We start from the raw sequence: 12,895 nt of genomic DNA, 5'->3' as shown, positions 1-12,895 counted from the left end.
AAGAGAAAAAAAGAGAGAAGAGGTTTTTGCACTCAATTTCAATTCAGTAATTGATATTTGATGTGATACAGCTGGAAAAACCTTTCTATAGACAAAGATTTACAATAAAAATTAAACTTACTAATAGATAAAAAAAAAAATGTAAAGTGGTATTGCACTAAAAGTTGGGGTAGTGCAAAATTTTTACTCTTTTGCAAGTTCCGAAGGAAATCTTTTGGTCCCATCTAATGAATTTTTTGAAGGGTGAAGGACAATTGGTGCTTGTATCATTTTTTGAAGGACAATGCAGTAAAAGAGTGTTTTTCTTAAATCGGATCATTTTAAACACTCTTCAACTTGTAAAATAACTCAAACTTATACGACTTTATAAAAAATATTGATACACACTCTATAATTGAATGAATATTTTATTGACACTTCTGTAGCAACAGGTGAGAATGTGAAATCTTATATCAATATTCTTTGACCACCCATAAAAAAAGATATAAGTGATGAAATACCGAAGAAGATACATACATTATAACTTTTAGTTTGTTGAAATTGTCTCAATTATTATATTTGAAGTATTTTATAGAAAGAGTAATTTTTCAGATGTACTAAAAAATGAAGTTATCATTTATTAAAAGATATAAGTGAATACGGAAATATCTGACTGGAAGATGCTGAATTTAAGATGTCCACGATCTCTTGAGTGAATGCAACAGTGATACATGTAGGACTAAACGTGCCTTAATTATCAGAGTTACGTTTGGCATTGTTTAGACGCAGGAAGATTATAAATAATAATTAGAGAAAAGGAATGAGGTTTCGTATGAATAGAGAAGTAAGAAGGCAAACGCGTGGTGGTTTGAAAAACAAGGAAGGCATATACCAAACCAAAAGTGTAGCCAAGGGTGGTGATCGTCATTTCACGATACCCAAGGAAGAGTCCAAAGCCAAAAGAGAAAAAGAGAAAAATTAAATCCAGTAGAATAATAAATAATTTCTCAATTACAGTAAAATAAATACTAATTATAATTAAGAGTTAAAACATATTATATTATACGTATATATATATATATATATATATATATATATATATGGTTGTTTCCAGGCATAAGGCAAAAAGACGAAGGTTTGGGATTTTCAGCGCGTGGTTTTGGTAACTGAATAGTGTGTGAAGCAGGAGAAGGAGAAGAAGAAGAAGAAGAAGAAGGAATCGGCGCTGTTCAACTCACGATCGCACCTCGAACTTCGGTTCCGATCGTTCCTTTGCTTGTTCTGTAAGTCGGTGGATCATCACCGTCGTTATCTTCTTCTCAAGTTATTGGATCTGCGACTTCTCACGCCGATTGTTTTATCTTATCCTCTTTCTGTTATTCGTACCGTTTTATCGCTTTGTCGCTGTTTCTTTCCTCGGAAAATGCATATATATAATTTATTTGTTATTTATTTATTTATTTTGCAATTTTTTAGTTCGGCTTCGCTTTTGAGATGATGATTATGATTGTTTCGGATATAGCATGTGTTAAGCCTCTTCTAGGTATCACGCAATCTCTGTTGTGTCGGTAGCTGAAAATAATATTGGTAGAAACATTGTACTTTCGAGTATCACACCTCGGATTCTTTCATTTTTATTATTCTTAGTATTAATTAGTAGTTTTAATTTTGGATTATGTTAATTCGTTGTTTCAATTTGAAGAATATTTTTGCTGTTTTAGAATTTAGCTTCTGTTTCAGGTCTTTATTTTGCTGTACTTACTGTTGCTTGTTTTGTTTTCTATGTGCAAGTAATACAGCTTGGATTAAGTCATATTATTATTGAATTGTGTTCATTTGTTGTTTCAGTTTGAGGGATTGTGTACAATGTGCTTTCAAGTAACACAGTTTGGATTTTTGCAATTTTCTTATTATTTTTTGGATTGTGGTCATTTGTTGCTTCAGTTTGAGGAATTTGTTTGTTTTTTTAGCTTCTGTTTGGGACTCAATTTTGTTGTACTTTACTTACTGTTGCCTTTTCAGTTTTCTGTGCAGACATTTTTTTCCCTTGCGGGTTTTCAGAGGCTTTTTTCCTTAGCCGTTTGGTTGTTTGTGTTGTTATCTCACTGTTGAAATTATATATGGGCTGAGGGGCACTTTTCATGGGAGGTGTGGAAGATGAAGAACCAGCCTTGAAACGAATGAAATTATCCTCTAAAGGACTAGTTGGCTTATCTAACGGTTCTTCTTCTAAAGAGCCTGTTGGAGGCTTGTCCAGTGACTTGATGGCTCGGCCCCTACCTTCCAAAGGGGAGGAACAAGTTGTTGGTTCCAAAGGGGTTATAAAGAGAGAGGAATTTGTCCGGATAATTGCAAAAGCATTATATTCTCTTGGTTATAGAAAGACTGGAGCACATCTAGAGGAGGAATCTGGAATACCCTTACAGTCACCTGGGGTGAATCGGTTTACACAGCAAATACTTGATGGAAATTGGGATGACAGTATAGCCACATTGCATAAAATTGGTCTGGCAGATGAAGGTGTGGTCAGGTCAGCCTCATTTTTAATACTGGAGCAGAAATTCTTTGAGCTTCTAAATGGTGAAAAGGTCATGGAAGCGTTGAAGACCTTGAGGATGGAGATTGCTCCACTTTGCATTAATAGTAGTAGAATTCGAGAACTCTCTTCCTTCATAGTTTCATCATCTCCTAAGCGAGATACTGTAAGGGTAAGGTCTCGGTCAAACCTTCTGGAGGAATTGCAGAAACTGCTTCCACCAACAGTGATGATACCTGAAAAGAGGTTGGAGCATCTAGTTGAACAAGCCCTTATCTTGCAACAAGAGGCATGCCCGTTTCATAATTCAATGGATAAGGAGATGTCATTATATTCAGATCATCATTGTGGAAAAGATCAGATACCTTCCAGAACATTACAGGTTAGAAGATGATATCTCTAATACATATTGCTAACTTGTTAATTACTAGTAGAAGCAGCTTCCTGTTTCTGATTGCCTATTGCAAACTAGAACACTGTTTGTTAGCTTTTCTTCAGCCTTAACTTTTTCTTAATTATAAAGTTATGCTTGGACATACTAGACATTGCGGCATCTTGGAAATGGATGTGATTATTGGTGAATTGAGGTCCTGTGAATTATCCTTTTTTTTTTTTCCCATTTTTTTGTGTATAAGAAATGTTAATGATTAGAAAGATTTGATGAAACCAATTAACTACACGTTGGTGATATTCAATTAAATTATTGTAGGGTTTGCAAAGACTTGGTAAACACATGCTAGTTTGTCATCTGAGACAAAATTAGTAGGACATAACCAGACAAAATCATTTTGGATGAAATGGTAGTCCATGCACATGTTTTGGTGTCTTGTGAAATATTACTTTGTAATGGCACAAGTCATTTGCATCTGTTTTGCTTTTCCATATCTCAATTCTTGAAGCAACTTTTCAGTCAAAACAAGGTCACATGTTGCTAATGCCATGGCTTGATAATTTGCTTTTGCACTTGACCTAGCAAAAATTCTGCTTCTTAAACTTTGCGAGTACCGAGTTTCCTCCAATTAGAAGACATTAACCTTGAAAGTAGAATGTCTTTTTGATGTAAATTGTGAACTCGTCCTCATTTACATGCCCTTTATCTTCATATAAAAGTCCATGGTTGGTGTTTCTATAATATATTTGAAGATCTAAATTTTACTATCCTGGCAATTAAATACTAATGCACGAAGTTTGTAGGAACTCATTTAGCATACCTGAAATATCTGATCAAGCTACAATTTCTAATGGTGTCATGCATTTTCACTATATAAAGCTATATACAATTACACTATTTACAGCTGCCATTTCTACCAAAGATGTAAAATGCACTTTCTTTCTTGCAAGTGAGATTCATGTATCATTAATTGAATTCAAGGGTAAATTTTGTACATAGGTTTAATATTTATAATCTGATTTGTTTCAAAAACCATCCCCAAAAGCCAGGGAAGAGAAACAAGAAAAGGTATAGAATTTGTCATCTGGTTCCATCCTTTTGCTATATATTTTCAATGAACATCCTGTCTTTACTTCTTATAGTGTTAGTGGTATCTATATTCTAATGTTATTTTCTTTTCTTACCAATATTGCAACAGATATTAGAAGCACATGATGATGAAGTTTGGTTTGTACAATTTTCACACAATGGAAAATATTTAGCTTCAGCATCAAATGATCGAACTGCAATAATTTGGGAGGTAATATTAGATATTGATCTGAGAATATACATTTTGTCTTTTCTTTTTCTTACTTCAATTTTTTTTTATTTGTTGATAAATGTGTTTTCATTGCTTGTGTTTTGATTTTGTCATCATACTGCAAGTCCAGTTGTCATGTTTTCCTTCAGATGTCACCTCCCCCCCCCCCCCCCTCCTCCTCCTCTTAATTGATCAAGACACAAAAATTGCATTCATTCTAACACAAATAAAAATATGGTCTAGTGCTATGACATTAGGTTTCACTTCTAATTTTTTATTTTTAAATAGGTTGGCATCAATGGTGGATTGTCTGTAAAGCATAAATTATCTGGTCACCAGAAACCTATTTCTTCTGTTTCTTGGAGTCCTAATGACCAAGAGCTCCTCACATGTGGAGTGGAAGAAGCTATTAGGCGTTGGGATGTCTCTACTGGCAAATGCCTCCAAATTTATGAAAAATCCAGTGCTGCCCTAGTCTCCTGTACATGGTTTCCATGTGGGAAATATATACTTTGTGGCTTAAGTGACAAGAGCATTTGCATGTGGGAATTAGATGGAAAAGAGGTGGACTCATGGAAAGGACAAAAAACCCTGAAAATATCTGATTTGGAAATAACAGATAACGGGGAAGAGATTCTAAGTATTTGCAAAGCCAACACAATACTATTGTTCAATAGAGAAACAAAGCAAGAGAGATTTATTGAAGAGTATCAAACAATAACCTCTTTTTCTTTATCAAAGGATAACAAATTCTTGTTGGTTAATCTTTTGGACCAAGAAATACATCTATGGAACATTGAAGGTGATCCTAAGCTTGTTGGCAAGTACAAAGGTCATAAACGTGCCCGGTTTATTATCAGGTCCTGCTTTGGTGGCCTCAAGCAAGCTTTTATTGCTAGTGGAAGTGAGGATTCACAGGTAATGAATTTAATCATGGATCAAAATAAAAAATAAAAAATAAAAAAATTTGAGAAGTATAATTTGTTTATAATTTGCAAATTGAAAGCCTTTGATGCTTCTTCGTTTCTGTTTATACCATCAAAAGAAAAAATGTTTTTAAATTTTAAATCTTATTGTTTGATTATAGGAATTGGTGTATGTTTAGGATAGCTTAAATTCCTGAAAATAATGCATATTCTTCAAATGCTCTCAATTTGTTGAAATAAGTGGTTACTTCTTCAAAATGAGTTCAACATGCACTTAATGCAGGCTATAGAGGATCATTAAAATATTGGCATAAAAGACCCATGAAATGGTGCTTTGTGGTCTGATTGTTTATAATATTAATTGAATTCAAGTACAATTATTATTATGTCCGGGTCTCACGAGTTTCTGTAATATTATTCTAGTTTATATTGATAAAACTAGGATCGTCTTGATTGATAATTTTACAATTATGCTTGATATGCTCCTTAGTTAAATCAGTTGGTGTTCCATTTTTCGTTGGCCATCAGTTTGTCTATGAGGAGATACAAGATATGTATATTAGAATAATTAGATTGATAGAAATTTAGCAGTCGCTAAGCCTCTTTCTTTTGGATGTGAAACAATGCTATACAGCGTGCAAAACTACAATGTTATTCGTACTATTTACCCAACTTCTCATGATAATCAATTGTATTGGATAATTTTGGGCAACTAATAAACTGGAGTTCGGTCGGGGTCTATGTTTGTAGGTTCACATATGGCATAGAAGCTCGGGAGAGCTAATAGAGGCATTGCCTGGTCATTCTGGAGCTGTTAATTGTGTGAGCTGGAATCCAGCTAACCCCCACATGTTAGCCTCGGCCAGTGATGACCGGACAATTCGGATATGGGGCCTGAATTGTCTGCACAACAAGTACCAAAATGTGCACAGCAATGGTGGTGGTATCCATTACTGCAATGGGAGAACTTAGATGAAAACTCATTCCAATTGATTTCTCTTTTTTGTTATTATTGCAATTGTGTAAATACCATTACTATCACCACAAGTGGACCATTCATGTCAAACATGCACGTGTCTTTTCATAAATCTCATAATAAATTCGTATTCCATTAATGCGTTTGATCTTTTTTTCCAATTTTCACCCGTGGAGAAGGGGATATCTCTGTCAACTGCCAAGGGAGTCCAAGGAGGAGGGGAGAAAAAAGAGGGGATGATTTATTAGGGGGTACTGAACTATGTCTACTGGGAACTTTCAAACAAATATTCCAATTGAATTAGATTCGTGAATCATGACGCTTTTTCTTTGTTTAGTTATACTACATTTGCTTTTCCAGCCTAACATAGGTGTTATTCTTTTCGTTTTCTTCTTTTCGGACGTGGTGAACTTAATTTACTTATTACACATACAGTTCTTGCCAGTGACCAATCTTCTTTTCGGACGTGGTGAACTTAATTTACTTATTACACATACAGTTCTTGCCAGTGACCAATCGTGAACTGAAGAAACAGTTGGAGTACGAAGTGTATCATTCATAACTAACGTATTTTAGAAATGTAAGTTATACATTTCATGTATTTTATTGTAAAACTATTTTCAGGCTAGCTTTTTCACTCGGAATGCCTTCTGTCGTCAATCTTGCATTTCCTTGGAACGTGTGGGAACACACTATTTTGGTGATAGGGAGGGAAGGCCTAGGTCTCAAAGAAGAAATGTGAAAACACGCTTTAAATCTTGATTGCAAAAGTTGCAATGTTTTGTTGAAAAAAATAACAATTGCTCAGGTTTAGTGTTCAGTTCTTGGGAAGGGAAGGCGCGTGACTTTAACGATGAATTTCTGTAAGATAGTCTGTTTAACAAAGCTCAATTTTAATGGGAAAAAAACCCTTTTAGTTATATTTGAGTTCACATTTTCCTCAATTAGTAGAATAGAGGTCGGGATTAGATTTGAGTTCACATGAAACTTCCTCAAACCTGCATTTGAAATCTTTAAAACAAAATAATTCCAATAAATACCAGCTATTTGAATTTTTTTTCTTCTATTTTTTTTAACAATGATGGTGAAGAAATTTAAATCTAAAAACTAATGTAAATTATCTATACTTCTTACTTATAAGGCAACCTTCATAGGTTTGAGACTGCTTGGTTTATAACAATGACAACAGATTATTAGTTTTCCTTGTTATATTTATGATTTTTTCTTAATATTTTATTTTTAATTTATTTTTTTTACCTTTATTTATGAATTAGGATTAAAATTTTCTAAAAATATCATTAATAGTAAAAAAAAATCTTATATTACAATATAAACTATTATTTTTATTTGATCATTGGGAAAAGTAACATAATAACAATATAGAATGTTTATAATAAATCATATAATTTATATATTTAAAATAATTATCCATTATAAATTTTAAATATAATTTGTGCATTTTAAAATATTTATTTATTATAAATTTTAGTTATATAAAATAATTATTTATTTTGCGGATAGCACATGTTAAAATATTAGTCAAAGAAAATTAGAGAAAAATTATGAAAAAATGAAGAAAAAAAAATCACTTTAACATGTATCAAAGTTAAGATCTCTTCTTTTTATCAATTCCAAATGTTAAAGTAAATGAATCGATGCAAAAGATTGTATATTATCAACCAATTAAAAATATGATAGAGAATAACAAGTTTTTCTTTATGATAATTTGTGCAGTTACGTGAGTATACTCATAGTTATTAAAGTAAAATAACAAAGGAAAAAGTTGACGCCAAGTGAAGTTATTTACTTTATTATTGCTATATATAATAATTTGTAATTAGATTACAATGTAAAATAGCTTTTATCATGTGTGTATAATTTTTTTTCTTATAAGCAACTAATACCATTTCATCTATAATTTTCATTTTTATTTTTAAATCAAGTTTTTTCTTTTTTCGTTGATTAGCTTAATGTGATGGTTTCTATGAATAGGACGGTAAAAACAAGAGACGAATGATGAAGGAGAAATATGAAAGATTCGTAACAACAATGATAAATACTAAACTTAGATACAAATTTTTAGAGATAGTTAATATTATTTTTTAATTAAAATTAAAATTTTATTTTAATAGTATGCACAAATGTATATTAATGAAATTTTTATTAAATACAATTGTATAATACTAAGTTACAACTCTAATTCGGATTAAAGAGCATTAACTACGCTTAACAAATTATATATAAGTTTTTTCCTAATAATAAATTAGAATTTTTATCTTTTTTTACTTTAATTTAACTTAAATGTATTTTAGTATTTGTAATAAGATATTTTATGTTTTAATTTTATAAAAATATTTTTGTGATTTTAGTCCTTATAATGTGGTATTTTATTTTATTTTTAATTTCCATAAATTATTTGACATTTTAATCTTCTAAACATGCCTACGTGGACAAAATGTGATATATTGGTGTGTCACTCAATTTAACATATGATGATTTAACAACAAAATAAATACTCATTGAGAAAGATAAACAAAATACAAAAATATTATTTAGAATAAAATGATCGAAATAAATTTTATGAAAAAAAAAATACCATAATTATAAGTCAAAAAATTTATTTTAAATGTGTATGATTTTTTTTCTAAGAAAAGTTCATAAAAATATTATAATAATTTTTTTTATAAATATTTTCTTTAAAAATTAACTCTATATATTAAATATAAATAATCATATTGCATGAGAGTATTATAGAAGACTTTTATTTAATGAAAGGTTTTCTTACACAATTTTATTCGATTAAAAGTTTTGAAGGATTTTTTTTTAATTTCTTATCTATTTTAACTTTTATTTATCATGTACTATTTATAAATTGAATTTTAATATTTTTGAAATAAATTATCAGTAATTAAAAATAATATTGTGTGTGATATCCTCTACTTTGCATATATCAATAAGTATAATAAGAAATAACTTAAATAAAAAATTGAATTCATACATAAATAATCAATTAAACAATATTAAATTGAAAAGGATCTTACATTATAACTAAATATGTCACTCCTCAAATAAATGTCTCCAAATAAAAAACATTATGAAATAAATTTAATACTATGTCTTAAGATACGACTAAACATCATAAATAATAAATCATAATTATGTCTCGATGACACATCTTATGAAAACACTCTCACCTAAGATCTAGGTCTCGTTACCACTTACCAACATCATAATCATTCTCACCTTTAATAATATACATACAAAAGCAGCACAAAACAATAGGACGGGTGGAGCCAAAAATTTGGCTTGAAGGGGCCAAATTTTTCTTTAGCACTTATATATAAATATTCTAACATCATAAATAATTCATTATCTTTTATATTTTTTTATTTCTCTTTCTATCACATTATATATTAGTCCTACATATATTTCTTTATTTTTCTTTTATTTAAGAGTAAACTAACATGATGATTTTCATCTATCAATTTATTATTTTTTCTTATAAATTTTAGGGAGCCATTTTAAAAAAATATTTTGGTACATTTAAAAAAATGGGTTGGGGGTGGAGGGGGGAGAAGAGGACCATGGTCCCTCAAGATCCCCTCTTCCTCTACCCTTGAAAATGGAGAGTGAGAACTTTGACTCACGATGTAAAATAAGGTCAGATAATCAAATAAACAACAACAATATCTCATCATCATATACATATATAATTAAAATCTTATAGGCAAGATACCATGTAATCAAACATGATTCAACAATATATATATATATAGGAGGGTTCAAACGACACCGGTGTAACTTTTATTAAGTGTTACACCGCTCAATAACTTTATATTAAATGTGAATTTTGAAAATCTAACCGTTAGATTGAAAGTTTATATCTCTTAGATCATATATGTCAAATTTTATATTAATCTAAGATGATTTGATACTTCATTCTCATAAAATAAAATTGACGTAATATATACATTTCAAAATATACTAAATATATGAACAATTTGATTACCTTCAAGTTGTTGTTCAATTTTAACAAAATTTGACATATATGATCTAAGAGATATGAACTTTCAATCTAACGGTTGAATTTTCAAAATTCACATTTAATATAAAGTTATTAAGCGGTGTAACACTTAATAAAAGTTACACCGGTGTCGTTTGAACCCTCCTCATATATATATATATATATATATATATATATATATATATATATATATATATATACATGGGTTATAATTATACCGGTGTAACTTTTACCAAGTGTTACACCACTCAATAACTTTATATTAAATGTGAATTTTGTAAATCCAACCGTTAGATTGAAAGTTCATATCACTTTATATGTGTATATCAAATTTTGTTAAAATTGAATAACAATTTGAAGGTGATCAAAGTGTTCATATTTTAATATATTTTGAAATTAATATATTACGACAATTTTATTTTATAAAAATGAAATATCAAATCATCTTGGATTAATATAAAATTCTGTATATATGATCTAAGTGATATGAACTTTCAATCTAACAGTTGGATTTACAAAATTCGCATTTAATATAAAGTTATTGAGCGGTGTAACACTTAGGGGGGTGTATTGGTTTAGGATTTCATAGGATTTTAAAAGACTTTTTTTGAGTAAAAAAGTCCATTGGTATTCAATCAGGATTTTATGTCACTTAAAAACAATCCAGTGGTATTCAATCTGGATTTTCAAGATTTTTTAAAGAGTCCATTAAAATCCACTGGTATTCGTTTGAGATTTTTTACAACTTAAAAATAATCCATTGGTATTCAAAAATATAAGGATTTTAAAGGATTGTTGTGTGAGAGGGATTTTGAAGGACTTTCTAGTGTTATCTATAAATACCAGAATCATAAAACAATCCCATCCAAACCCAACGGATTTTGAAGGATTGTTTGAAGTGATTTTTCAAGTGTTTCAATAATTTTCAAGTGAGTTTTTCATCTTTTTTTTTTCTATGCTCCTGTCTTCTCTATTTTTTCTCTACTAATAATATTATACTATTATTCATTGCTCATATATAATATTGCAGTACCGCTCTCATCCCATTCTCCTATTTTGTGAAACTCTGATATGTAAATGATAGTGTCATTGAGTTGCTCTATTTTTCTGTTTGTTCTCTTTAATTGACTTGCTTTATTTTATTTTATGTAGTTGAATTTGTTCCTTTATATAACAAAAAAAAAATGCTTGAAATTTTAACTTTTAAGTGGTAATTTTTTTATAACACACATCAAGGAAAGAAAAAGGTGAAAGATGAAATTGATATCATAATCTATATATATATATATAAGATGAATTTGTTAGGGTTTCTGTGAGTAGAATGAGATGAAAATGGATCTTAGTTGGGGGAAGAACCCTCTCAGCATAAAAACTATGAACTCTCTCATTCCTTTGAATTTGTTACTCTTATCCCTCCTTTTATGACTCAACAATTATTTTATTTTTTTTACTATGATTTTTTTTTTATTTTTATATTGTGAAATTAAGATTTTTTTATATTTTTAAAAAAGAAAATTAACATAAGACATTGTAGTATCTAATTTTTTAGGGTTTAGAATTTATGCCTTTATTAGCTTATTTTTAAAAAAATAAAATATTTTTAAAATATTTGTTAGAATAATTTACATTTATAAATATCATTAAAAATTATCATATGATATATAACTAATATATATATATATATATATATATATATATATATTCTCTATATCTAAATATTTTCTCAGTATCGAATATACTAATTTTTTTTATATAAAAAATTATCTTTTGTTTCTATATTTTCTTTTTTACATTTTTGTTATAATGATTGAGATATTTGATCCATTTGGATAGCCAAGATATATTCGATCTTGTATAATTGGTGTGCTTCTAAAAATAATAATATAATTTTATTGATTTTGTCTCTTATCTATAATTATTTATATAACTGGTTTTCAACATATATTATTTTACATGGAAATAATAAAGAAAAAGGAAAAGAGAAAGAAAACTATGAAGCTTGGACCAAGGAGGATTCCAATGAATTGTTACAATTGATAGTGGATACTATAAAAAGATGATAGAATATTATGGAGAATTATTATTATTATTTATCTAGACATTATTGCTTTTTTAATTATTTTTATCTTTGACTCTTTTTAAATTTGAATGTATGAATTTTTTTTAAATCTTATCAAATGTCAAAACTCCACAAAATCCCACAGAATCCATTAAAATCCTGATTTAAAAGTCTTGTAGAATCCATTAAAATCCTAATTTTAAATCTTGTAGAATCCTGCAAAATCTTAAAAGTCGTGAAAATCCTGCAAAGTCTTTTAAAATCCGCAGGATTTTTTTTCACTAAAAAAGTCCTTTAAAATCCTAATCCAATACACCCCCCTTAGTAAAAGTTACACCGGTGTTATTATAACCCCCCTCATATATATATATATATATATATATATATATATATATATATATGTGTGTGTGTGTGTGTGTATGTGTGTGTGTGTGTGCACATGAGACTCGATGTAATATCATGTTATCATAATGCATATTCACAACGATTTTCCTACATTAATTCATTTGTCACATTCATCAATTACAACATCACAATTTCACACTTTAATCTTCATATCGAGTTCATTGGCACGAGAATCATTTAAGTCAATCACCATTAGTGTACAACAAGAAGAGTATCAAGTGTAAAATGGTGTCCAATGATAACCATTATGTGCCTAACATGACATGCCTAGAGAGCACTCGTAGATCTCTAAACGACCT

At 29.4% G+C, this 12,895-nt stretch overlaps 1 protein-coding gene across 3 annotated transcripts; it reads left to right on the top strand.

Moving 5' to 3' along the window:
• Positions 1–1,077: 1,077 nt before the first annotated feature.
• LOC109808738 (WD repeat-containing protein 26 homolog) lies at positions 1,078–6,247 on the top strand. 3 transcript variants are annotated; one of them, XM_020371867.3, is made up of 5 exons: positions 1,078–1,262; positions 2,014–2,897; positions 4,105–4,206; positions 4,495–5,124; positions 5,883–6,247. In XM_020371867.3, exons 2-5 carry the CDS (start codon positions 2,121–2,123, stop codon positions 6,102–6,104), a joined length of 1,731 nt encoding a protein of 576 aa, XP_020227456.1. In that variant the 5' UTR covers positions 1,078–1,262; positions 2,014–2,120; the 3' UTR covers positions 6,105–6,247. The 3 variants fall into 3 exon arrangements, with proteins under 3 accessions (XP_020227456.1, XP_020227448.1, XP_082920034.1); XM_020371859.3 differs by having other exon boundaries at positions 2,002–2,897; XM_083063908.1 differs by lacking the exon at positions 1,078–1,262 and adding an exon at positions 1,285–1,302 and having other exon boundaries at positions 2,002–2,897.
• The last annotated feature ends 6,648 nt before the right edge of the window (positions 6,248–12,895 follow it).

The sequence above is a fragment of the Cajanus cajan genome, chromosome 9 (genome assembly GCF_000230855.2).
Source record: "Cajanus cajan strain Asha chromosome 9, NIPB_CcT2T_4, whole genome shotgun sequence".
NCBI classification, from domain to species: Eukaryota; Viridiplantae; Streptophyta; class Magnoliopsida; order Fabales; family Fabaceae; genus Cajanus; species Cajanus cajan.
The sequence above is the reverse complement of the archived record's forward strand: the minus strand, read 5'-3'. Positions and strand labels throughout refer to the sequence as shown.